The sequence below is a fragment of the Cupressus sempervirens genome, chromosome 6, assembly GCF_028749045.1.
Source record: "Cupressus sempervirens isolate cs-2001-9-10 chromosome 6, ASM2874904v1, whole genome shotgun sequence".
Taxonomy (NCBI): Eukaryota; Viridiplantae; Streptophyta; class Pinopsida; order Cupressales; family Cupressaceae; genus Cupressus; species Cupressus sempervirens.
The window spans coordinates 23,685,687-23,710,522 of NC_143123.1; the positions used below are offsets into that span (position 1 = coordinate 23,685,687).

At 35.9% G+C, this 24,836-nt stretch overlaps 1 protein-coding gene across 1 annotated transcript in view; it reads left to right on the plus strand.

Moving 5' to 3' along the window:
- The window catches only part of LOC149550885 (K(+) efflux antiporter 4-like), an 89,199-nt gene that overhangs the window by 25,580 nt on the left and 38,783 nt on the right, over positions 1-24,836 (plus strand). The window contains exons 8-14 of the mRNA XM_089786467.1: positions 2,840-2,911; positions 3,121-3,204; positions 3,324-3,392; positions 5,000-5,077; positions 5,253-5,338; positions 22,808-22,904; positions 23,070-23,123. Of these exons, the coding sequence (XP_089642593.1) occupies positions 2,840-2,911; positions 3,121-3,204; positions 3,324-3,392; positions 5,000-5,077; positions 5,253-5,338; positions 22,808-22,904; positions 23,070-23,123 (540 nt within the window). The remainder of the gene's footprint in view (positions 1-2,839; positions 2,912-3,120; positions 3,205-3,323; positions 3,393-4,999; positions 5,078-5,252; positions 5,339-22,807; positions 22,905-23,069; positions 23,124-24,836) is intronic.

The window sequence follows — 24,836 nt, forward strand, 5'->3', positions numbered from 1 at the left end:
TATTATGTACTTGTCTTTAGTGATCTTTGTATAATGTGTGATATTTTAATTTTGTGTTTGTTGCAAATTTTAAATGTTTTACCTCCACATAGACTCTAAAGTAGATATGGCACCAGATTGTGTTCTTTCCTATCCACATGCATCGGATAGGGATCTAATATCTGTTCTTTTATCTATATGTCTGAAAATGGTATCCATGCCATTCGCCATAGTATCATACCTGTTTTGAGTATCTGATTGGCAGATGCATAATATCCAGAAGGGGAAGAAGTATACAACATCTCTACTGGATCACTTCCTGTGTCTACTGGATCACTTTCTGCTCCAATCATAAGCTTCTATGTGAGTTTAAATGGCATGGGACGACTGAACGAATCTATATATTTACAAAATTTACAGGAGTTATTTAAATAGAAACCATAAAAGATAGTTTTGCAAACGGTTCAATTACATTAGCCAATCCATACCAATCAGTTAATGATATCAAACATTGCACCTAAGCTTTATTCATGCCATATCTGGCAATATTACATCCGAATTTGAGTATCCATCATGTTTTTGCTCTTTAAATGCTGGAAAGCGGATGCAGGAGAGTGTTTTTACAAAAACTTGGCGAGTTCTAGCTGAGCTGAGTTGTGAGTTTTTTCAGGAAAAACTTGCCGAGCCAAAAAACTCAGCGAGTTTTCAAAACTGGCTGACTACTTGGCGAGTCTTCCAACTACGGACACATGTATCAGACTGGAGAGAAGTATCTGACAACTCTGTTGGACCAATTCCTGCTCCAATCCTAACCTGCTTTCTCTCTTTAGTTGGCATGTGATTACTGGACAAATCCATGTATTTGTGTAAAGTATAGAGTTTTTTAAATAAGAAAAACAAGTTGGCTTGTGATTGCTGAACAAATCTATATTTATATCTCATGCATACAAGTATTTTTTAAGGAAACCACAAAGGAGGCTCTTACAGACCTGCTTGATTAGATGAGCTAATCCAGATTCCATACCAATCAGGCATGTTATTAAATAATGAACCTAATGTTTATCCTTGCAATACCTAGGAATACCATATCTGTATTGAGTATCCAATAGACAGATATGTGTATCCAGACTGGGAAGGAGAAGCAGTTGATAGCTCTGTACGATCACTTCCTGTTTTATCTGAAGCTTTCATGATTCTTAAGTGGAAATGGGATAATTGAAAAAATCTATATATTCATGTGATGTATAGGAGTTACTTGAATAAGAACACCATATGATGTATAGGAGTTACTTGAATAAGAACACCATAAGGAGGCTATTACAAACCGTTTAGTTAGTTAAACTAATACAAGCCTGGGTCATAACACGCGATTTCTCGGTGTGTTTTCACTGTAGTTGTGTATGTTTGGATGCTCATCTTCATGTTTCCTCCTATGATTTTACCATGTGATCTGTCACTAGAACTGCTATAACTGCAGTAATCAGTGTTAAATAAAAAGGTCCTAAAATTGCTACTTTTTAAACCAAAAAATACTGCATACAAATAATTTCCTGATGTATTTATTGCTTATATAGTGCTTACTACAATCGAAAAATCTTTTTGATTATCTTGTCACACATGCCAAGATTTATTTTATATTGAATTGAACTTGCAAAAGTTGATTTTCTGCAAGGACATGATATGATTATATTCATCTCAACAGACCGACTCTCCTCACATGATGCAGTCACTCTATTAAAAACCTCCTCCAATGAAAACATCAAAGGAGTAGTGTTATGTAATGGACACCAGGCCTTTATCTTTTTTTCATATTAATGTTTTCTCTGTAAGGAGTTTGCACTTCGTTTCATTTGAGATATTGCTAGTAGTATTGTGATTGATTCCTTCACAATTTGCAACATAATGGTAAACTTTGATAACTAGAATCCTTGAGGAGTTCTTCCTCCAAAAAGCTTATTAATGGCATCAATATATTCTAAACTAGACATAACCATGCAAATCAAAAGCAAAGTGGGTATTCTGTCAACTGCATTTTGTTAGCGATAATTATTAATGTGGTTAACTCATGGTGTCCTGAATCTTGGTGATTTCTGTAATCTGACCATCAAAAGCCTAGCATGTCTATGATTGGTAAAATACTGTTGGGCACATAATTGCTAAGTTTTGATGACAATATCTTAAGCATATATTCATTTAAATCAATAATAAATTGGAAATTAACTGGAGATATGGTAATGTTATGACTGACATTAATTGTAAGCAGTGTTTGGATTTGATTGTGTGAGCATTATTGCATCAACGTTTCGTATCACACTTCGTGATAGAGAGCATAAGGGAAAAAAACTACCTTCATCATCATTTTTTCTCCCTATGCTCTCTATCATTCATCCTGATGATGGATCAAAGAGTCTAATCTAAATCGTTGATGCAAAAATACTCCCACAATCGAATACAGAAGCTGCTTGTAATTGATATTATGGTGTGAAATCTACTTGCTCTGAATGACTAACACTGTCAATTCTCTCTGCCCAAGACAGAATAAGAATGCAATGCATTTTGTGCAATGACATTTGTAGGAAAGATATGTTCTATTGATTCCTCATATAGAACATAGCACTAACGAAGATGAATCACCAATGAGGCTCAAAGAATCTTATTTGTGTATAGAATCTTGGACTTTTTTGTGGATGAATTTATGCTATAATAGTTAGATGGTTATAATAAACATTTTCTGAACTTTGTCTGTGGTTATAATAATGCTTATTTATGTATGTGCATTCTGGTAAGGTGCTCTGTTAACCATTTTTTTTTACTGATTTTGCTGGCCATCTTTCTTTACATTTGATAAAATTTGTTTCAGGTGGAGACGGTAGCTCAATTTGGTGTTGTTTTTCTTCTTTTTGCATTGGGTCTTGATTTTTCTGCAGCAAAGGTAATATAACATATCAATCTGCTTTATGAATTTGATCATTTTCCCATACATGCTCTGTAGGTTCATGGAGACAGAACAATTACTGTAGGTTATACTATTTAGTAGGTTCTACTTTGAAAAATTAGGTGGCTGGAAATTAAGAACAATTTTATGGTTAAACATTTCTATGAACATATTTAAGTGAATTGGATGGTTTCTTTCTTATACAGCTTCGAGTTGTTCGGGCTGTTGCTGTTTTAGGGGGCTTGCTTGAGATCTTCCTTTTCATGTGTTTGTGCTGCTTTACTGCTGTGGTATTTATCCATCTTGTTTTTTCATATAATTAAATTAAGTTTTAGCTATTGCCTGTAATGTTGGAGTAATTACAATTGATACTGACGTTTCTTGTTTGCTTATGATTTTCTGATTGTAGGTTTGTGGCGCAAAATCTTCAGAGGGAATGTTTGTTGGTACCTTCCTATCAATGTCATCCACTGCTGTGGTAATTACTAATTTATTCATCTTTTTTGTTATAGGTGTCTGGGAACATCAATGGACTCATAGTGCTACTAGGGATGAGTACTCTGTAGATATTTTATCAGACATGTATATCTTCCAAGCTGTGTATTGCCTTTTTGTGATGTGGGATTTGGACTAAGTCACTCCCTTTTTGAACACACCATTTTACCAGTGCACCACAACACTTGTGATGTAATCTTTTCAGTTGTACTTTGTTAGAACTCCACATAAATAAATTTATCTTTTCTCCAAGCTGTGTACCCAAGGGATGCATTTTTCTTGTCTCCATGGTTGCTTTCCAGAGTTCCCAAACATTTGGAGTGGTTGGGGACAAGATGGAATGCCCTAGCTGTCTATGAGATGTTTTGGTTCCTCCTAGTGCCATTCTCAGTTGTACTTTGTTAGAACTCCACATAAATAAATTTATCTTTTCTCCAAGCTGTGTACCCAAGGGATGCATTTTTCTTGTCTCCATGGTTGCTTTCCAGAGTTCCCAAACATTTGGAGTGGTTGGGGACAAGATGGAATGCCCTAGCTGTCCCTAGTCAGAAAATGCCCTAGCTGTGTATGAGATGTTTTGATTCCTCCTGGTGCCATTTTAGAGATGTCTCTCCTTTTTTAAAAAAAAATCTCAGACAGCGACTTATATGGGCACAGAGAACAATTCACATACATATGGAAAAGGAAATCTATTTGGAAAAAACTACACTGTGGAAAAGGTTGCCTTTTTGGCTTGGCATTGAACATCAATTCAAGCACAAAGTGGATCTAACTCCAGTTGAGGAGGATAAGAACAACTACTTTGTGAAATCAAGCATTGACATTCCTACAATTGACTGTGGCTCTTTGATTGATTAAAATGCCATCCAATGTTCCTTCTCAGCTCTCATATGCCTTGCCTTTATACTATCTTGATGGCCGGGTACTGGAACTAGACAAATATCTCTTGCTTTCCCTTTTTAGTAGGTGAACAATCACCCTTTTGGAGTTAAGTGAAACTTTTGTGTATTTTTTTTCATTTTATTGCCTTTTCTTGTGCTTATTTTTGTCTTTATTGATCTTTGATAGCTAAACTATCCAGAATATTTTCTAACATCCATGCCTGCCAATTTTACATATAGGGGTTATAATTGCAGCGTGACTCTTTTGAACACTAAAATTTAGATTTTACTAGTTTATTTAGAAATTGTGTAAAGCGCTAAAAATACAGTGTCTGGGCATTTGTGAGTCACTACTTGATGACAAAAGCAAAATCCGCATTGATGATTCAAATATGGTTGATGCTTTTTGCTTAACATAATTTTTTAATTTTCAGTTGTTTTGTTTGGTGGTATTTCACAGAGAAAATGAATAAGCTTTGTATGAGTGCTCCACATATGCTTTTATTATATGCTATATTAGTTAAAAACCTGCCGAGTTTATGATGCATTTGAATTCTCCTCACATACTTAAGATTCTTCATTTTTCTAAAATATATAAAATTTCTTTTAGGCATCTTTTATGTGAGGTCATGGAAAATAAGGTAATAATTCATAATTTTTATGTGTTTCTACATTTTTTCATAAATCATTCTTTGTGGTAATTTTTCAGGTTCTAAAGTTTTTGATGGAGCAAAATACTCTTAGTTCTCCCTATGGTCAAGTTACAATTGGAACTCTAATTCTTCAAGTGAGGAACATGTACCTCATTTCAAATTCTATGCTCTTGAATTGCTTGCTCATAAGTTGTATTTCTCAGTCAGCCTTATTGTTGAATGGATAATATTTTAGCAAGATTGACACATGCCTTGTTAGACAGAGGCATTTATGATATTTTATTGTTATGTGAATTCCGCAACATACAGGACTGTGCAGTTGGACTATTATTTGCATTACTTCCTATTTTGGGTGGCAATGGAATTTTGCAAGGGATAATGTCCATGACAAAAACGTAAGTAGTGTCTACTTTAGTTTGAATGACCTTTTTAATCTATATCTGCCACAATTTTCATTTTCTGTTTAACTATTTTCTTTGGTATCTTTATTGTATTTGAATATTACAGTTGCTTTCTTAACCACACTAAAATGATTCTCTTACAATGACTTACGTAGCCAAGGTCACACATATTTTCCAAATAAAGGTTACATCTCTTATAGGATTCCTCTGCCCAATAAATTAGAAAAAAGTATTAAAGCTAGTTCTGCAGCTGCGCATTCCACAATGCGTGTGACTCAATATTCTCATAAGGAAGCTTAGTGAATAGTGCATAAGGAAAGAAGTGCATTTGGTGCAAGTATGACTAATTTGAATAGAATCTTCTTTGATTTCCTAAATGTCAAGATGAGAGGTACATATGGTTCAAAGTTCAAACACTATCTCCTTATTTCCTTGCGTTAATACATGCTCTTATATATTCCGCACAGAAAATTTTTAAGTTTTGGCCTTGGAACTGTAGAAAGATTGATGTACTAGATTGCAGTACAAAAGGTTACCCATGTCTAACTTTTATGATAAGAATGCAATGTGTAATTATTTCTTAACAATATATTCTTAATAGAAGCAGTTAGTAATTTCATAGAATTATCTTCTTAGGTCTATTAATTTTGGTAAGACACGATTCTGGTATATATTGTACCTTAGGTCCTTGAGTATACTCTATTTTCTAACCCTCTAGTTAACTATAGATTCGGATATAAATTCTTTGATGTTTGATCCAACCCATCCTTCTCAAGTCATCGCAAAAAAGATGCAAACTGACTCCCCTATAGGAAAAGTGAAAATAGACTTTCATCCCATTTGGCAACCAATTCTCTCTTCTTTTTTGGACGTACCTGTGGCAGAATGGTATTTGACGAGTTAGCTAGGTATCTTGGTTGAGCAAGAGAATCTCCCAGCCATCATGATTGTGGACAATACTACATTAGCTAACTGCCCAGCCTCACCCCCTCAAAGTTGAGAAGTATCTGGATGAGTTCCATCAGCCAACAACTTATTTTATTTGGGTGAACTGGGCTTTATGATAGAGCCGGGCTGTTGTTCCTCAACCACCTCACCCTCTCCATACATGTGGAGATTAGCTTTATCAGCATAACAGAAAACCTGTTCTCCGTGATAGTAAAGACGTGCTTAGAGAACACCTAATTGCTTCAAGATACTGAATGCTATATGATCCTTGCACCATGGAGATTTGGCAATAGTTGGTCTATGTGACTAAGCTTTCTGATAAGACAAAGCTAGGAAATTGATTACCCTCCTTCATTGTTACCAAACTGTGTTTCTTATTCAAATGGGAATGAAACACTAAAAAATGAAACTAGTTTTAAGTGTAGATACCAATTTCCAAATTATTATGCTACTAATGTAAGTTTTCTGCAAATTCTGATGGCCACAATACTGATATAAAACCTTTAACCTTGCTGGAGATGGTCCTTCTATATATTCAGGACAGAATATTTAGTGTTCTTGGAGTATGATGTATTATTCTGAAGATGTTTTTATCCCTGCTATAATCGCATAAGGCAGTAATGCTAGAGGAGCAGACTTATTGTGTTGAGTGTGTCTTCTATCCACATCCTTACCTGTCCTTTATAGTGAACCGAAGGATATGTCCTTACAAAGGACATGACCCTTTCTAGGTCGGCCCTCCATAAAATACATTTAGTTTACTCCTTCATAAATCGGCACTCTTATGCATTGACTAATAGTTAACTATGCATTAACTACAATAGTCAGTTTCAAGACATATAAATGTACTTAGCAAATTGCCGTTCTGCTCTAGGGAGATACATTTATTATGAGGCCATGTATAAAGCAAATTTCATGCATTTAGATCTGTATAATCTGAAAAATCAGAACATAAATATGATCAAGTTATCAGGATTTAACACTCCCTCTTCACTTGATATATAAATAAGAGAAACATATCTAGCAATATTGTTAAGCATAGATTTGTACTCTATATCTATCTGATTCTTCCATGCATGTAGTATCATGGTACACTTGATACTTTGTTATATTATTAAACCTGTAAGATGGATTATCACTAATACTTGTGAGAACAGTATTACATGTAATGCAATACATAGGATAAAATCCAGAGAATGATAAAATTCTTACTCTATCCAAATTGTGACTCATAGGTACTGACAAGCCTATATCACATTATGATCCAAGGTCTGCCAGTGCACAGGATAAAATCCGGAGAATGATTAAATTCTTCCTTTATCCAAATTGTGACTCATAGGCATAGAAATGTCTATAACACAATATGATCTTTAATTCATCCAGATCTGCTAGTAGTTTCCTATTGTTATAGAACATTATCTCATAGATCATCATCTCATATAATGTCTATTTGTTATCACAGAGATCATCACCTCTTTAAATAATAAACACAAATGGTGAAGCTCATAACAGTCAATAGCTTGACAATAATAATTTTAACACAAAATTATTTCATTAATAATTAAAGAATACAAATGTATTATAATTCAACCATATCGAGTCTATTTTTGAAGTGATCTATCTTCACTCGAGAGAGAGGTTTGGTAAGAATATCTGTTGTCGGATCTGTAGTGCAAATGTATTCTAACTTGACAATTTTCTTGTTTACCACATCTCTTACATAATGGTAAGGAATTTCAATATGCTTGGAATTGTCATGAAAAACTGGATTCATGGAAAGCTTGATGGAACTGTGATTATCACAGTGAATAATAGTGGGATTCATGGGTTGACCAAATAATCCCACTAGTAACTTTCTAAGCCAAACTGCTTCCTGAGAAGTCATTGCAGTTGCAATGTATTCAGCTTCTGTGGAACTCTGTGCTACTGATGCCTGCTTTCTGCATATTCGTGATATCATCGCCGAGCCTAAACTGAAACAACATCCTGAAGTGCTTTTCCTATCAGTAACACTTCTAGCTCAATCTGAGTGTGTGAATCCATGTAAGTCCAAGTCAACTTTCTCATACTTGAGCCCAAGGTTGAGAGTGCCTTACAAGTATCTCATAATGTGTTTGAATGCAACTAGGTGAATCTCCTTTCGCTCACACATAAACTGACTTAAGGCATTAACAACATAGCAAATATCAGGTCTAATATTTACCAAGTACATAAGAGAACCAATCATCTGCCTGTAAAGAGTAGAATTTATGGAGGGTGATTCTGCTGCTGCTTCCTTAAGTTTGTGTAGATTAGTCTCCATTTTGGAGAAGACATCGGTCTGCAGTTCCACATTCCAAATCTCTTCAAGATGTCTAATGTATACTTTCCTTTTAATTTTGTAACTCTGGTAATCATAACTGATCTGAACTATAGATCATTCAAATCCAGTACAGCATGAATATCCTTAATAGGATTTGCCTCTTTGATAATCACCATATGGATAAAGAGCATTGGGTTTGCAGATTGTGTTCTTTGGCAGAGTTTGAGTTTGAGACCCATTTCTTATTTTGTTGCCCTATCTATTATGAGATCTGAGGGAGATTTTATTTTCTTTTCAGGGATTGTTTCTCTCTCTCATAGAGTTCTTTAGCTATGTTGATCAGCAGTGTCTTGCACTTTATCTTCGGGAGGCTACCCAATTTCATGAGCATACTCTTCAATTAGCTATGTCTCAGATCCACACCTCTGACTAGATCATTACTGCCTTTTACTCCCCCTTCTTTCCATCATGGGGTGTTAAAGGCTGGCTTCTAGATTAGTTAGGCACTGTACCAGTCTTTTCAGGCAGTGACAATCCTCCAGTGGATCTCAGCGAAGATCAAAGACTTTGAATTGTCCATAGGTATCTCCTTCTATCTCTGATTACTTTGTACCAAGGAAGGACTCATAATTCTTACCTTGTGTTTCTTGGTCTTCTGTCTTGTTTTGTTAATTTTCCAACATCGTTCTGGTGTGGTCAACTCTTTTGTTTGTATGCTCAATACCATAAACCTTTTTGGTTTTTTGTTGGACAGTAATATTATTATCTTATCTTATTGGCGGCTTCCTTAGGAGCATTTAATAATGTTCATTTTGGATAGTTGTTCTTATTACGAGGTAATTGGTAAATACTTGCTTATTAATAACAGAGACCGAAAGGTCAATTTATACAAAAGGAAGAGACGATGTTTCCTTAGGAAACGATCGTAAAGAATAGAAACATTCTATTCCAGAGAAAGCAAAAAACGAAAGCAAACTAAAGCTAAAGATATTTACAAGATAACCATTAACTAATAATAGACGTCTTATCTATTATTGTAATACCCTCCCTTAATAGTTAATCTATCTAACACACCAAGCTGTCCTCTGAATTTGACAAACTTATCAGGACCAAGAGGCTTGGTGAGAATGTCTGCAGTCTGATCTGAGGTAGGAACATACTGCAGATCTATAGTCCCGTCTTCAACCAGCTGTCGTATGTAATGACAATGAACATCCACAGTTTTGGTTCGTTCATGGAAGACTGGATTCCGTGCTAACTTGATAACGCCTTCGTTATCAACAAACAGAGTAGTCGGTCCTGCTGGTGACATCTGCATATCCCCAAGCATCCGACGAAGCCAGACAACTTCACATCCTGCCTTAACAGTCCCTCTGTATTCAGCCTCTGTAGAAGAGAGAGAAACTGCTTGCTGCTTCTTGCTGGTCCATGTGACTGCACCGGATCCCAAACTGAACACATATCCAAATGTTGACTTTTTATCATCAACAGAGCCTGCCCAATCTGAATCTGTGAACCCACTGAGTTTAGGATTAGAACTCCGAGAATACAGAAGTCCATAATCAGAAGTGCCCTTCACATAACGAAGCACACGCTTTGCTGCCATCCAATGATCAGCCTTAGGAGCTGTCATAAAGCGTGAAATATAGCTGACTGCGAAGCTGATATCAGGCCTAGTAGCAGATAGGTAGATGAGGCTGCCTACTAGTTGCCTATACGTAGTATCATCAACGGAAGGAGAATCAGACTTGGCTGATAACTTGAGACTTTTCTCCATAGGTGTAGATGCAGGTTTGCAATCCTGCATTCGGAATTTGTCTAACAAGGCCCTAGCATATTTGGACTGAGAGATGAATATACCAGAAGACTGTTGCCAAACTTCAACACCTAAGCAATAATGCATGAGCCCAAGGTCAGTCATATCAAAAGACTGGCATAAGTGTTGTTTGATTCCCTGAATCAAAGATGCCGAACTGCCAGTGATGATCAGATCATCCACATAGATAACCAGAAGGATGATGTCATTGTCAGTAGTCTTGATGTACAGATTTGAGTCTGAAGAACTCCTCTTGAAGCCTTGATCACTGAGGTACGTATCAATCTTGATGTACCATGCCCGAGGGGCCTGCTTCAAACCATAGAGAGCTTTTACCAATCTGAGAACCTGATGGTCTTTACCAGCAACCTTGAAACCAGGAGGCTGCGTCATGTAGACCTCTTCATGGAGATCACCATTCAGAAAAGCACTCTTTACGTCCATCTGATGGACCTTCCAGCCAAACTGTGTTGCCATGGCTAAGACTAATATGATGGTGCTCATCTTTGCAGTAGGAGCAAAGGTCTCCTCATAATCAATGCCCTGACGCTGAGAAAAGCCCTTTGCCACTAAACGAGCTTTGTACTTATCCAAAGTACCATCTGATTTGTATTTGATTTTGTAGACCCATTTGCAGCTAATGGGTTTCTTCCCTTGGGGAAGATCAGAAAGGACCCAAGTGTTGTTCTTCAACAGGCTCTGGTGTTCAGATTGCATGGCCTGTTCCCACTCTGGAATTCCTTTAGCCTCGGAATATGTTTGAGGTTCAAACACACTGTGAATGTTGGCCATAAGAGCAAAGTTAACAGAATCTATAGTTTTGCTCTTTTTTCGAGTAGTTCTCCCATCAATGAGCTCATCATCATGAAGATCAGCAAGTGTCTTAGCCCACCACTTAGGCCGGAGAGGAGAATGACCAACAGTAGTACTAGGAGATGCTTGATCAGCAGGATCCTGATCAAAAGAATCTGGATCAAACTCAGGTGAAGCATCTTCAAAACGAGGTGATCCTGCAGGAGAAGCCGGAGGTGGCTGTACAGGTATCACTGTTAGGACTGGAGCTGTAGGAGCTACTGGAGCCCTCCCATCAGGTGGACCTAATGGAAGCCGAACTCCCAAATCATGACCCTGCATAGGCTGGTCTGCTGGATCAGGAACAGGAGAAACAGGCATGAATGGTCCTCGCTGCTCATCAAAGACTACATCGCGGCTGTATATGAGACGAGATGTCTCAACATCAATAAGGCGGTAGGCTTTGTGAAGACTGCTATATCCAGCAAGCATCAGTTTCTGACTCTTGGCATCCAACTTGGTGCGTGAAGCATTAGGGATCCAAACAAAAGCAAGAGAGCCAAAAACCTTCAGGTGACTGATTCTGGGCTTGCGACCTGACCAGGCCTCTTCCGGAGTTTTACCTTTGACCGCCACTGTGGGTGATCGGTTCAACAGATAAACTGCAGTGTTAACTGCTTCTGCCCAAAAACGCTTCGGAACATGTCTGTGTTCGAGCATGGAACGAGCCATCTCGGTGATTGTCCTGTTTCGACGTTCAACTACACTGTTCTGTTGTGGCGTGTGGGGTGTGGTGAACTGGTGTTGGATGCCATGTGTATCCAAGAAGCTGGAGAAAACATTAGAACAAAATTCCCCCCCATTGTCTGATCTAAGAGTAATAATAGATTTCCCAGACTCTTTTTCAACTAAGGGTTTAAACTTTTGAAATACAATAAATGCATCGGATTTCTTTTTAAGGAAATACACCCACATTTTTCTACTGAAATCATCTACAAACAACAGAAAATACCTGTACCCAAGAACAGAAGGAGTGGCCATAGGGCCGCAGATATCAGCATGAACAAGTTGAAGTACTTGAGAAGCTCGCCAAGAATCACCACTGGGGAAAGGTGTGCGATGTTGCTTCCCAGCCTGACATGCGTCACAAACTCCAAGGTGTTGGGTTTGAATCTCTGGCAAACCAAGAACAAGCTCATCCCGAGCAAGTTGTGAGAGATAATGCACATTTAAGTGCCCATATCGCTGATGCCAAAGTGTGCTGATGGAAGATCGCCGAGCAGCCATAGATAAGTCCTGAGAATCACCAGAATCAGTAAGTCTGAAAAGACCATGATCCTCAAGACCAACTGCAATAGTAGACTTAGTCGCCCGATCAGTGATGGTGCACTGATGTGAACTGAAGGTGACTGCTAAGTGTGGAGAATGTCACAGCAACTGACTGACCGAGAGTAGATTTAGTTCCATCCCTGGAACGTAGTACACATCAAGGAATATGAGCTTCCTCCCAACAGACTGAATTTGAATGTTGCCTTTACCAACAACCGTGTACTCTTCTCCACCACCAAAGATAACAGAATCTGAATAAGGCTGGTAGTCAATAAACCAATCTCTGCGGTGAGTGAAATGTCGAGAGGCACCTGAATCAATGTACCAGGCAGATGACTGTACATGATCTGCGGGTCTTTTAGCCATGAAGGCGTAAAAGGCAGATTCCGCCTGCTCAGTGTGCTCTGCACTGTTCGCTTTGAGTTGCGAACCTGATTGCTTAGACTGGGCAGCTAAGCGTTTCCGACATGCAACCTTCATGTGACCATACTTGTGGCAATAGTTGCATTGAATGTTCTTCTTTTTGGTACCATCGGATACTGGAGCAGAAGACTTCTGCTCAGATGGTTGCTGAAACTTGCCCTTATCCTTCTGAAAGGATTTCGCAGCAAAGGCTTGCTCAGTGGAGGTGGAACTGGAGCTGCTACCGAACTGTTGTTTCCACTGATCTTGCTGAAGTAGCAGGGTGCAGAGATCAGTGAACTTTAGATCAACACTAGTAGATGTGATGTTGAGAGTCTCGATAAAATGCTCATAGGAATTTGGTAAACTCCGAAGAGTGATTACCACAATATCCTCTTCCTCCATCTTGCGACCGATGGCAAGTAACTGATCACGGATTTCCTGAATCCGATTCAGGTGTGCCTGGAGCGAGGTGCGCTCATCCATGACAATAGAAAACAGAGTGTTTTTCAGAAAGAAGGCTCTGCTCTTGTCGGAAGTCTCATGAAGACCTTTTAGATGTGTCCAGATTTCGGCCGCTGTCTTGCCGGATGGAATCTGAGAAAGCTGGTCATCAGCTACGGATAGTTTGAGAAGCATTACTGCCTCTCGATTGTTCAGATCCCATGTATCTTGATCAGGACCTGGAGAAGTCGGACGCTGCTTAACACCCAGAACAAGTTGATCGGTGTTTCGATATTCGAAGATTGCGATGATGCGCTGCTTCCAGGTTCCATAATTGCGACCATTGAATTTGGAATTATGCTCGAGCAGAATATTTGTCAGAGATGCCATGGCACGTTTTTCAATGAAAAACTGTGAAAATCTGTGAAGGCACGTTCTTCGAGGCAAAAATACGGAAGACCCAGAAGAATCCGAGAATGACCCAAAAGAGAGCTCGAAAAACACAGAAGGAATCTGCTGTCGTTTTTTGAATCCGCTGGCTCGAAAATCGAGGCACCCAGAAAAAACGGACGACAACCCAGTTGAGCTCTCGAAAAACCCACCAAGAATTTGCAAGCAAAATTTTTTTTTCGACCCCAAAAATTAGGGTTTTGAAAAAAAAGGCCCTAGCTGAAAAAAGCTTGAAAAAACTTCAGATTTCTTGATGAAAAATGGTTGAATCTGCTTCCCAGAGCACGATGACAGACTAAGACGGCTAAGAGCATGAAGATTTGATACAGAAACATGCAGATTTTCACCCCAAAAAAGCGAGTCTTCAAAAAATGGCCACGATTTCCACGCGATTTGCAGACCCGTAATTTGGGAATTTCTCCAAGCAGAAAAACCCTAGGTGGGTTTTGGAGAAATTAGCTGAAATAATTTTGGAAAAATTTAAACAAATAATTTCAAGAAGAAATTATAAATTTTTCCAAAAAAATTTAAGTATTTAGCTCTGATACCATATTACGAGGTAATTGGTAAATACTTGCTTATTAATAACAGAGACCGAAAGGTCAATTTATATAAAAGGAAGAGACGATGTTTCCTTAGGAAACGATCGTAAAGAATAGAAACATTCTATTCCAGAGAAAGCAAAAAACGAAAGCAAACTAAAGCTAAAGATATTTACAAGATAACCATTAACTAATAATAGATGTCTTATCTATTATTGTAATAGTTCTTAGTATAATTACTAACTAATTATGATATTTACGAGACGCCGATCTTGGAATATTATCATTAGTTTATACATAAGTGCCGACCTAGAAAGAGATAAGAGATAAGTAAGAGATAAGAATGATGATAGAGATCACACAATATACAATTAAGTCTGCTTCTCTACATTACTGCTTTGTGATTTATTGCAGGGATAAGAACATTTCCAGAATAGTTATTAGACTCCAAGTAACACTTCATATACATGTTTGTATATTCAAGACCATCTTCAACACCAAACAAAGGCATTATATCAGTTTGATTTATAGCAAAATTTGCAAAAACTTTACATGGTATTAGAGCTCTGGTAGTTGAAAATGAGTAATAAGACTTAATTCATATCTAGCATCATTTTTCTACCTAAAATGACTGCAAACGTTTGATGCAGTCAGATCTGAAGATAGATTTGATGGTAAAAATCATTTCATTGCATGAAAATTCAGAATTATGATGACCCTTGATGAAAATGATGTATCATAGTTCATTGATAAGGAATCCAAGCAACTTGATATTGAACCTAATAAAACTAATTGGATCAAAGGAAACAGGAAAGCCATGAGAATCATATTAGATGGAGTTAAAAATGAAATAGTACCTATGAGAATGAAACATCAGACAACATTCAAAATGATTATTGCATTAACCAATGCATATGTCGTTAATAATAAAACTAGAACGCTATCACTAAAAAGGCAACTAAATCATATAAAAATAAGGGAGAATCTATGAATTCATACTCTAAGGTGGGCTAGTCTAAGAGATGAACTTACAAGCATTGGGTACATAATTGATGATGAAGAATTAAGCATTAATGGCAATAGATGGATTACCAGATTCATGGGAAATATTCTCACAAGAAGGGCTAGAGACAATCTTACAGACTTTAATAGACTTAAAGGAGATTGCCTTCAAGAAGAATCTAGGCAACTCTAGAAAGGAAGAAAATTGAAAACTGAAAATGAAGAACTTCATGTTCTTAACACAAATTCCTATAAAAGTAAGAAGAAGCATTTCAAGAAGAAGGGGAATCAAAGAAATGACAAACCTAAGAAAGATTTATCCAAAATAAAATGCTTCAAATGTGAAATTTTTTGACACTATAAATCTAATTGCCCTGAAAATTTAAAACAAGTAAACTGTACAACTACAAACATTACCGAGAAAGATGAAAATTATAATTTTGAGAAATGTGTATTGTATTCAACACAATCAAGTCAATTATCAAGCAAAGCTTGGGTAATTGATAGTGTATCATTTCGACACATTACAGGATATAAAGAAGAACTAGACTCGTTATTAGAAGTAGTTTATGACAAAGTTACCATAGGTGATAATTCCACTCATCCTGTCAAAGGAATTGGGAACTGCACCTTGAAACTAAAGTCAGGCATTTCTCTTCATTTCAAAAGAGTACTCTATGTACTAGGAATCAAGAGGAATCTAATCTCTATTACAATACTTGAAGATGATGGACACAGAGTTGCATTCATGGATGGTAAAGTAATGACTTGGTCTAAGAACTTTTCATTTAAGAAATCAAAGTTAATTGGTCAAAGAAAGGGATACCTATATGAATTAAATATAGAACCTAGTCAATCTATTCAAACCTTAATTCATGAAGCTACTGATGTAAACGAAATATGACACAAAAGGTTAAGACATGTAAATTTCAAAACCTTATCTACCATGGAGAAGATGGTTACTAGTTTACCTAAGTTGAATAAAGATCATTCAAGGATATACATACTTTTAAACATACAACTTGGAAGGATGCTATGACGGAAGAATACCAATCCATTATTAAGAATGATGTTTGGGAAATTGTTTCAAGGCCCGAGGGAAAATCTGTTGTTTCTTCTAAGTGGATATTTAAAATCAGGCATGCTGCTGACGGTAGCATTCAATAATATAAAGCCAGATTCGTAGCGAGAGGATTCTCTTAGAAGGAGAAAATTGATTATGAAGAAACCTTTACTCCTGTTTCCAGATACACCTCTGTAAGAGCAGTCCTAGCTATTGCAGCATCGAAGGGATGGAAAGTACATCAGATGGATGTGAAAACAACATTTCTGAATGGAAAGATTACAGAAGAGGCATATTTGGAACAACCTGAAGGATTTGAAACTTATAATCCTAAAATATTTGTTTACAGACTTAAGAAAGCTCTCTATGGGCTTAAACAGGCTCCCAAGGCATTGTATGAAAGGATCGATACATATCTCACTAGTTTAGGATTCTTTGAGAATGAAGTTGATCCAAATCTCTATTATAAAAGGGATAAAGATGATATGATAATTTTGATACTATATGTTGATGATTTACTAAGAACAGGTGATGATCAACTTATAGATCAATGCAAGAAAGATCTAATTAAAGAATTTGATATGAAATATTTAGGACTCCTACATTACTTCCTAGGACTGGAAGTGTGGCAGAAATTTGACAGCATCATAGTTAATCAAGGAAATGTAAAGTTTTTGCAAATTTTGCCGTAAATAAGATTGATATAATGCCTTTGTTTGGTGCTAAAGATGGTCTTGAATATACAAACCTGTATATGAAGTGTTGCTTGGAGTATAATAACTATTTTGGAAATGTTCCTATCCCTGCAATAAATGATAAATCGCATAAGGCAATAATATAGAGGAGCAGACTTAGAGGAATAGACTTAATTGTATATTGTGTGTTCTCTATCCTCATTCTTACCTCATACTAATATTGCACTCAAGAGGCATGTCCTTAATAAGGACATGACTCTTTAGGTCAGCCCTTATGTATAAATTAGTGATACTATTCTAAGATCGGCATCTCTTAGAAATCATAATTAGTTAGTAATTATACTAACATCAGCTATGCAAAATGAACATTATTAAATGCTCCTAAGGAAGTTGCCGATAAGGTTAATCATATAAGGTTATCAAAGAGGCAAATCCTATTAAGAATATTCATGCTTTATTGGATCTATACGATCCATAGTTCAGATCAATTATGATTACCAGAGTTACAGAATTAACACTCCCTCTTATCTTGATAATCATATTGAGAGATAACATATTTAGCATCATCAATTAAGATGAATAAGCATAGATTGATACTCTATATCTATCTGAATCTTATAAGTATGTGGTATCATTGAACACATGATACTATGGCATATTACTATACTTGTGATATGAATTATCACTTGTGATAACAGTATTGCATGGAATGCAATATACAGGATAAAATCCGGAGAATGAATAAATTCTTCCTTTATCCAAGTTGTGACTCACAGGTACTGACAGGTCTATATCACAATATGATCTTGAGTTAAGATCTACTAGTTCACAAGATAAAATCCAGAGAATAATTAAATTCTTCCTTTATCCAAGTTGTGACTCATAGGCATAAAAATGTCTACATCACAATGTGATCTTGAACTCATCCAAATCTAACAGTAGTTCTCTACTGCTTAGTACATTATCTTAGAGATTGTCATCTCTCAAAATGTCTTTTATACAAGTGTTCATTATCTCAAAGATCGTCACCTCTAAGATAATGAATACAAATGGTGAAGCCCATAATAGTCAATAGCCTGACAATAATAATTTTAACACATAATTATTTCATTAATAATTAAAGAATACAAATGTATTATAATTCAACCATACTAAGTCTTTTTCTGAAGTGATCTATCTTCACTCGAGAGAGAGGTTTGGTAAGAATACCTGTTGTCTAATCTACAGTGCAAATGTATTCTAATTTTATAGTATTCCTGTCTACAATATCTTTTAAATAATGGTAAGGAATTTCAATATGCTTGGAACTGTCATGAAAAACTGGATTCACAAAAAGCTTCATGGAACTTTGATTATCACAGTGAATAATAGTAGGATTCATGGGTTGACCAAATAATCTCACAAGTAACTTTCTAAGCCAAACTACTTCTCGAGAGGCCATTGTTGTTGCAATGTATTCAGCTTCTGTAGAACTCTGTGCTATTGGTGCTTGCATTCTGCATATCCATGATATCATCGCTGAGCCTAAACTGAAACAACATCCAAAAGCGATTTTCCTATCAGTAACACTTGCAAGCCAATACGAGTCTGTGAACCCATGTAAGTCCAAGCCAACTTTCTCATACTTGAGCCCAAAGTTAAGAGTGCCTTGTATCTCATAATGTGTTTGACTGCAACTAGGTGAATCTCCTTTGGCTCACACATAAACTGACTTAAGGCATTAACAACATAACAAATATCAGGTGTCGTATTTACCAAGTACATAAGAGACCCAATCATCTGTGTGTAAAGAGTAGAATCTATGGAGGGTGATTTTGTTGTTGCTTCCTTAAGTTTGTGTAGATTAGTCTCCATAGGAGAAGACATAGTTCTGCAGTTCCACATTCCAAATCTCTTCAGGATGTCTAATGTATACTTTCCTCGATTAAGTATGATGTTCTCAGAGTTCTGCCATACTTCCTGTCCTAGGAAGTAATGAAGGAGTCCTAAATCTTTCATTTCAAATTCTCTGATTAGATCTTTCTTGCATTGATCTCTAAGATGATCATCACCTATTATTAGTAAATCATCAACATATAGTATCAAAATTATCATATCATCTTTATCCTTTTTTATAATAGAGATTTGGATTAGCCTTATTTTTGGAGAATCCTAATCTGGAGAGATACTTATCAATTCTTTCATAACATGCCCTTGGAGCCTGTTTAAGCCCATAGAGAGCTTTCTTGAGCCTGCAAACAAAGGCTTTGGGATTATGAGTTTTAAATCCTTTAAGTTGTTCCAAATATACCTCTTTAATAATCTTTCCGTTTAGAAATTTTGTTTTCACATCCATTTGGTATAATTCCCATCCCTTCGATGCTGCAATAGCTAGGACAACTCTTACAAAGGTGTATCTGGCAATTGGAGCTAAGGTTTCTTCATAACCAATTCCCTCCTTCTAAAAGAATCCTCTGGCTACGGATTTGGGTTTAAATTTTTTCAATGCTACCATTAGCAACATGCTTGATTTTAAATATCCACTTAGAGGAAACAATAAATTTTTCTTCAGGTCTTGGAACAATTTCCCAAACATCATTCTTAATAATGGATTGATATTCTTCTATCATAGCATCCTTCCAAGTTGTATGTTTAATAGCATCTGAAACATTGGTTGGTTCTGATTTAGATAAATCACTCATGTTTGTTGCATAGCTAGAAAATCTTTTGGGTCTTTTGCTTTCTTTGAAGGTTCTAGATGATGCAACAAAGTCTTGTGCTTCCTCTACAGTCTTAATAGCCCAGAGTGGCCTTTTCTTAGGATTTTGAGTTTTCTCAAGATTAAGATTTTGAATGTCATTTTCAATTTCTTCAATTTTCTCCCTCTGAAACTCAGATTCATGATTTTCTTCAGAACTAGGTATGTGTGTAGGATCTTCAGAACTTAGGGCTTTTTTGAATGCTAAATCTTTTTCAAATATTACATCTTTTTCAAATATTACATCCCTACTAAATTCAATGTTTTTTTGATCAGGTATGTAAACTCTATATGCTTTGGATGTTTCACTATACTCGACAAAAATACATTTCCTCTCGTTCTAACTTAGTTCTCTTTTCTTTTGGAACATGTATGTATACAGGGTATCCAAATATCCTAAGATGACTTATATCTGGTTTAATCTTAGAAAAGGCTTCTTCAGGAGTTTTATCTCTAAAGTAGGAGTGAGGACTTCTGTTTTGAATATAGATAGTAGTACAGGAGGCTTCTGCCCAAAGATAATACTTTAAATTTTGATCAAGTATCATAGCTCTTGCTACTTCTATAATTGTTCTAAGGAACAATATACTCCCTTTTAATTCCTGCTTTTTTATAGAAATCTTTAAACAATTCTGAAGTCTATTCCCCTCCATTGTCAGACCTAAAGGTTTTAATTTTGTATCCTGATAGGTTTTCAGTTAAGGATTTGAATTCGTTGAATCTCTTAAGGATTTCTTCTGGTTCTTTACATTTTAAGTAAATCCATGTTTTCCTAGAGAAATCATCAATAAAAAGTATATAGTACTAGAATCCTCCAAGGGAAGGAATAGACATAGGTCCACATAAATCTGAGTGGACTAATTCTAAAACATTGATAGTTTTTCTAAGGCTATCTTGAAATGGACTTTTGGTGTTCTTACCTAGAGCGCATTCTTTGCATTTGCTCAAATAATCTTTATTCAACTTAGGTAAACCTGCAACCATCTTCTCCATAGTCGATAAGGCTTTGAAGTTTAGATGTCCTAACCTTCTATGCCACATTTCGTTTATATCGACAACTTCATGAATTAAGGCTTCAATAGGTTCTATATTTAATTCATACAAGTATATCCCTTTCTTTGACCAATCTGCTTTGATTTCTTAAATGAACAGTTCTTAGACCAGGTAATTACTTTACTGTCCATGAATGCAACCTTATGTCCATCATCTTCAAGTGCTGTAATAGAGATTAGATTCCTCTTGATTCCTGGTACATAGAGTACTCTTTTGAGATGAAGAGAAATCCCTGACTTCAATTTCAAGGTGCAATTCCCAATTCCTTTGACATAATGAGTGGAATTATCACCTATCGTAAACTTCGTTTTTAACTTCTTTTTATATTGAGTCTAGTACTTCTTTGTGTCCTGTAATGTGTCGAGATGATCCACTATCAATTACCCATGCTTTGCTTGATACTTCATTTGATAGTGCTCAATACAATACACGTTTGTCAGGATCATAGTTTTCCTCTTTCTTACTAACGTTTGTACAGTTTACTTGCTGCTTTGTATTCTTAGGGAAATTAGATTTATAGTGACCAAATTTTTCACATTTGAAGCATTTTATTTTGGATAAATCTCTCTTAGGTTTGTCATTTCTTTGATTACCCTTATTTTTCTTTAAGTGCTTCTTCTTACCTTTATAGGAATTTGTGTTGAGAATATGAAGTTCTTCATCTTCAGTTTTCAATTTTCCTCCTTTCTTGAGTTGCCTAGATTCTTCTTGAAGGCAATCTCCTTTAAGTCTATTGAAGCTTGGAAGTTTGTCTCTAGTGCTTACTCCTTGTGAGAATATTTTCCATAAATCTGGTAATCCATCTATTGCCATTAATGTTAGTTCTTCATCATCAATTATGTACCCAATGCTTGTAAGTTCATCCCTTAGACTAGCCACCCTTAGGAAGTATGAATTCGTAGATTCTCCCTTGTTATTTTTATATTATTTAGTTGCCTTTTTAGTGACAGGGTTCTAGTTTTATTATTAACCTCATATGCATTGATTAATGTACTCATCAATTTGAATGCCTTCTGATGTCTCATTAGCATATGTACTATTTCATTTTTAACTCCATCTAATATGATTTTCATGGCTTTCCTGTTTCCTTTAATCCACACAGTTTTATGAGGATCAGCATCAGGTTGCTTGGTTTCCTTATCAACAAACTGTGATACATCATTTTCATCAAGAGCCATCATAATTCTAAACTTCCATGCAACGAAATGGTCTTTTCCATCAAATCTATCTTTGGGTCTGATTGCATTAGCCACTGCAACCATTGTAAGTAGAAGAATGAAGCTAGATATGAATTAAGTCTGATTACTAATTTGCAAAGCCAAGGTTGGACTAGCAGAGCTTTGATACCATGTAAGTTTTCTGCAAATTCTGATGGCACAATATTGATATAAAACCTTTAACCTTGCTGGAGATGGTTCTTATATATATTCAGGACAGAATATTTAGTGTTCTTGGAGTGTATTATTCTGAAAATGTTTTTATCCCTGCTATAAATGCCATAAGGCAGTAATGCTAGAGGAGCAGACTTATTCTGTTGAGTATGTCTTCTTTCCACATCATTACCTGTCCTTTATAGTGAACCCAAGGGACATATCCTTACAAAGGACATGACCCTTTCTAGGTCGGCCCTCCATAAAATACATTTAATTTACTCTATAAATTTGCGCTCTTATGTATTGACTAATAGTTAACTATTCATTAACTACAATAGTCAATTTCAAGACATATAAATGTACTTAGCAAATCGCCGATCTGCTCTAGGGAGATACATTTATTATGAAGCCATGTATAAAGCAAGTTTCATGCATTTAGATCTGTATAAACTGAAAAATCAGGACATAAATATGATCAAGTTATGAGGATTTAACAACTAATATGGTTTTTGTAGGTTGGTTCTGCTGTCCCTATTTTTTGCTGCTGCAAAATTATTATCTCGGTCTTTTGTACCGCGCCTTTTGAAGCTTATGATGAGACTCTCTTCACAGGTAGGTTTCTTTCAGTGATCAATACTTTTTTTAAATATAAAAATACAGGACTCCTTTATTAATTGATCATTATCATCAGTCTTTTGAGTGAGGATTCTATTTGAATAATATCTAGAAGTGTGATCTTTAAAATTGTAACTGATCTGTTTAATTTTTGGATTGCAGACGAATGAACTTTACCAGTTGGCATCAGTTGCATTCTGCTTGCTAGTTGCTTGGGTTGGTGCAACATTTTTCATTCCTTTTTCGGTTTTCTTTCTTGTGGGAGTTCTACATGGTGTACAAGTACAAGCTGCTAATTAATGTATAGCTAACACCGACACTTTTGGTAGAGGGTTGTCTGTGGTACTTTGTCTTTGAGATGGACTGAATGCATTTGAAGACATCTCTGTATTTGAAGTTAACAATATGCTCAGAAATCTCTGTATTTGAAGTTAACAATCTGAGCATAATAACAATGTGTCCTAACTCCATCTAAGAAGTAAAGCAAATAAGATAAACCTTGCCGGTGACCATCAGCCATAAAAAACAGCGAATCAACTGTAGACCTTGTCTCATATTGAGGACAGCGATCCCAGTTTTATAAATGATAGACTAATATGGAAGTACAAGCTGCTAATTGATGTATACTTAACAATGGCACCTTTTGTAGAAGATTTACTGTTGTGCTTTGTCCTTGAGATGGACTCAATCCTTTTTAAAGATATTTATCTGTTTTCGAAGTTCAAAATCACTGTGTCAGAACCCCATCTAAGAAGTAAAACAAATAAGATAAGCCTTGCCAGTGCCCATCGGCAATCAAAAATGGCAAATCAACATTATATTTCATCTCATATTTAGGACAGCAATCCCATTTTTATAAATGATGAAGGACTTATATGGTTTTCTATGTATAATGGTGGTGCTTAGATAAACAGCGATAAGGATAAACAGTGATTAACTGTAAAACAGTCTTGAACAAACAAATAATAAATTAAGACTTGCAAGGTGTGTGAATTAATAAAGGAGGGGGCATACAAGAAACCCTATCATTCAAAGCAAAGATTGTATCCTTTGAGAGAAGAAACAAAAGATAAAATCTGATATTAGGAAGACAGAAAAGATAAAAGAATCAGATCAATCAGCATTCTTCTAAGTTTATCAAGTTGACTTAATCAACGGTTTTTTGACCCAAAAATTGTAAAACCGTGATTTTTTCATCCCAAGTACTGTGCGATCTTTTCAAAATATCGTCTGCAATTTATTTGGTGATTATATCGGCTGGCAGTTTTGCTCGCAATGGGTAAAAGTACAAAGTTGTGTCACCTTTCAGGCTGACTTATCAGAATGACTGAATTTGAGTATTTCTATCTAAATTTTAAAAAAAAAAACATATGATCTAGATTTCTTGCTAAGTTATATATGGTCTCACACTTTTCCAATTGGAAATGTCTATTAAATAATTTTTTTATACTAGTTTGTATCCAATTACTAACGGAATAAAATTATTTTCTGAAATGGGAGGTTGTTAAACCATGTCACAGGATGCTGGCCCACTGCCAACAACTAATACTGACAAGTAGGAGATATTTTTCCACAGCAAGTCAAATTGTGATATTGCCCGTGTAGTCTTCGAGTCAAACTCATTGACTCCATTTTTCAATGAGTTTGGCTCAAAAAAAAGAGTTGAATCCTGTTAGCAATATCACAACAATTAATATTTCTATTGACGAATTTTTTTTTAAAAAATATTACTATTGCTTAAAAAAATTATTAGGTTGAATGTACGACACTGTTTTGGAGTCTAAAATTTTCTCTTTCTATTTGGGGTAAGGCCCTTATTATAGAGGGGGACTTGAAACTTATCATCAATGCTGCTAAAGGGCTGACTAAGATCAACTAGTTATCTGCTGATGTTATGGAAGATATCAAAGGCTTCTTCTGGGCCTAGGT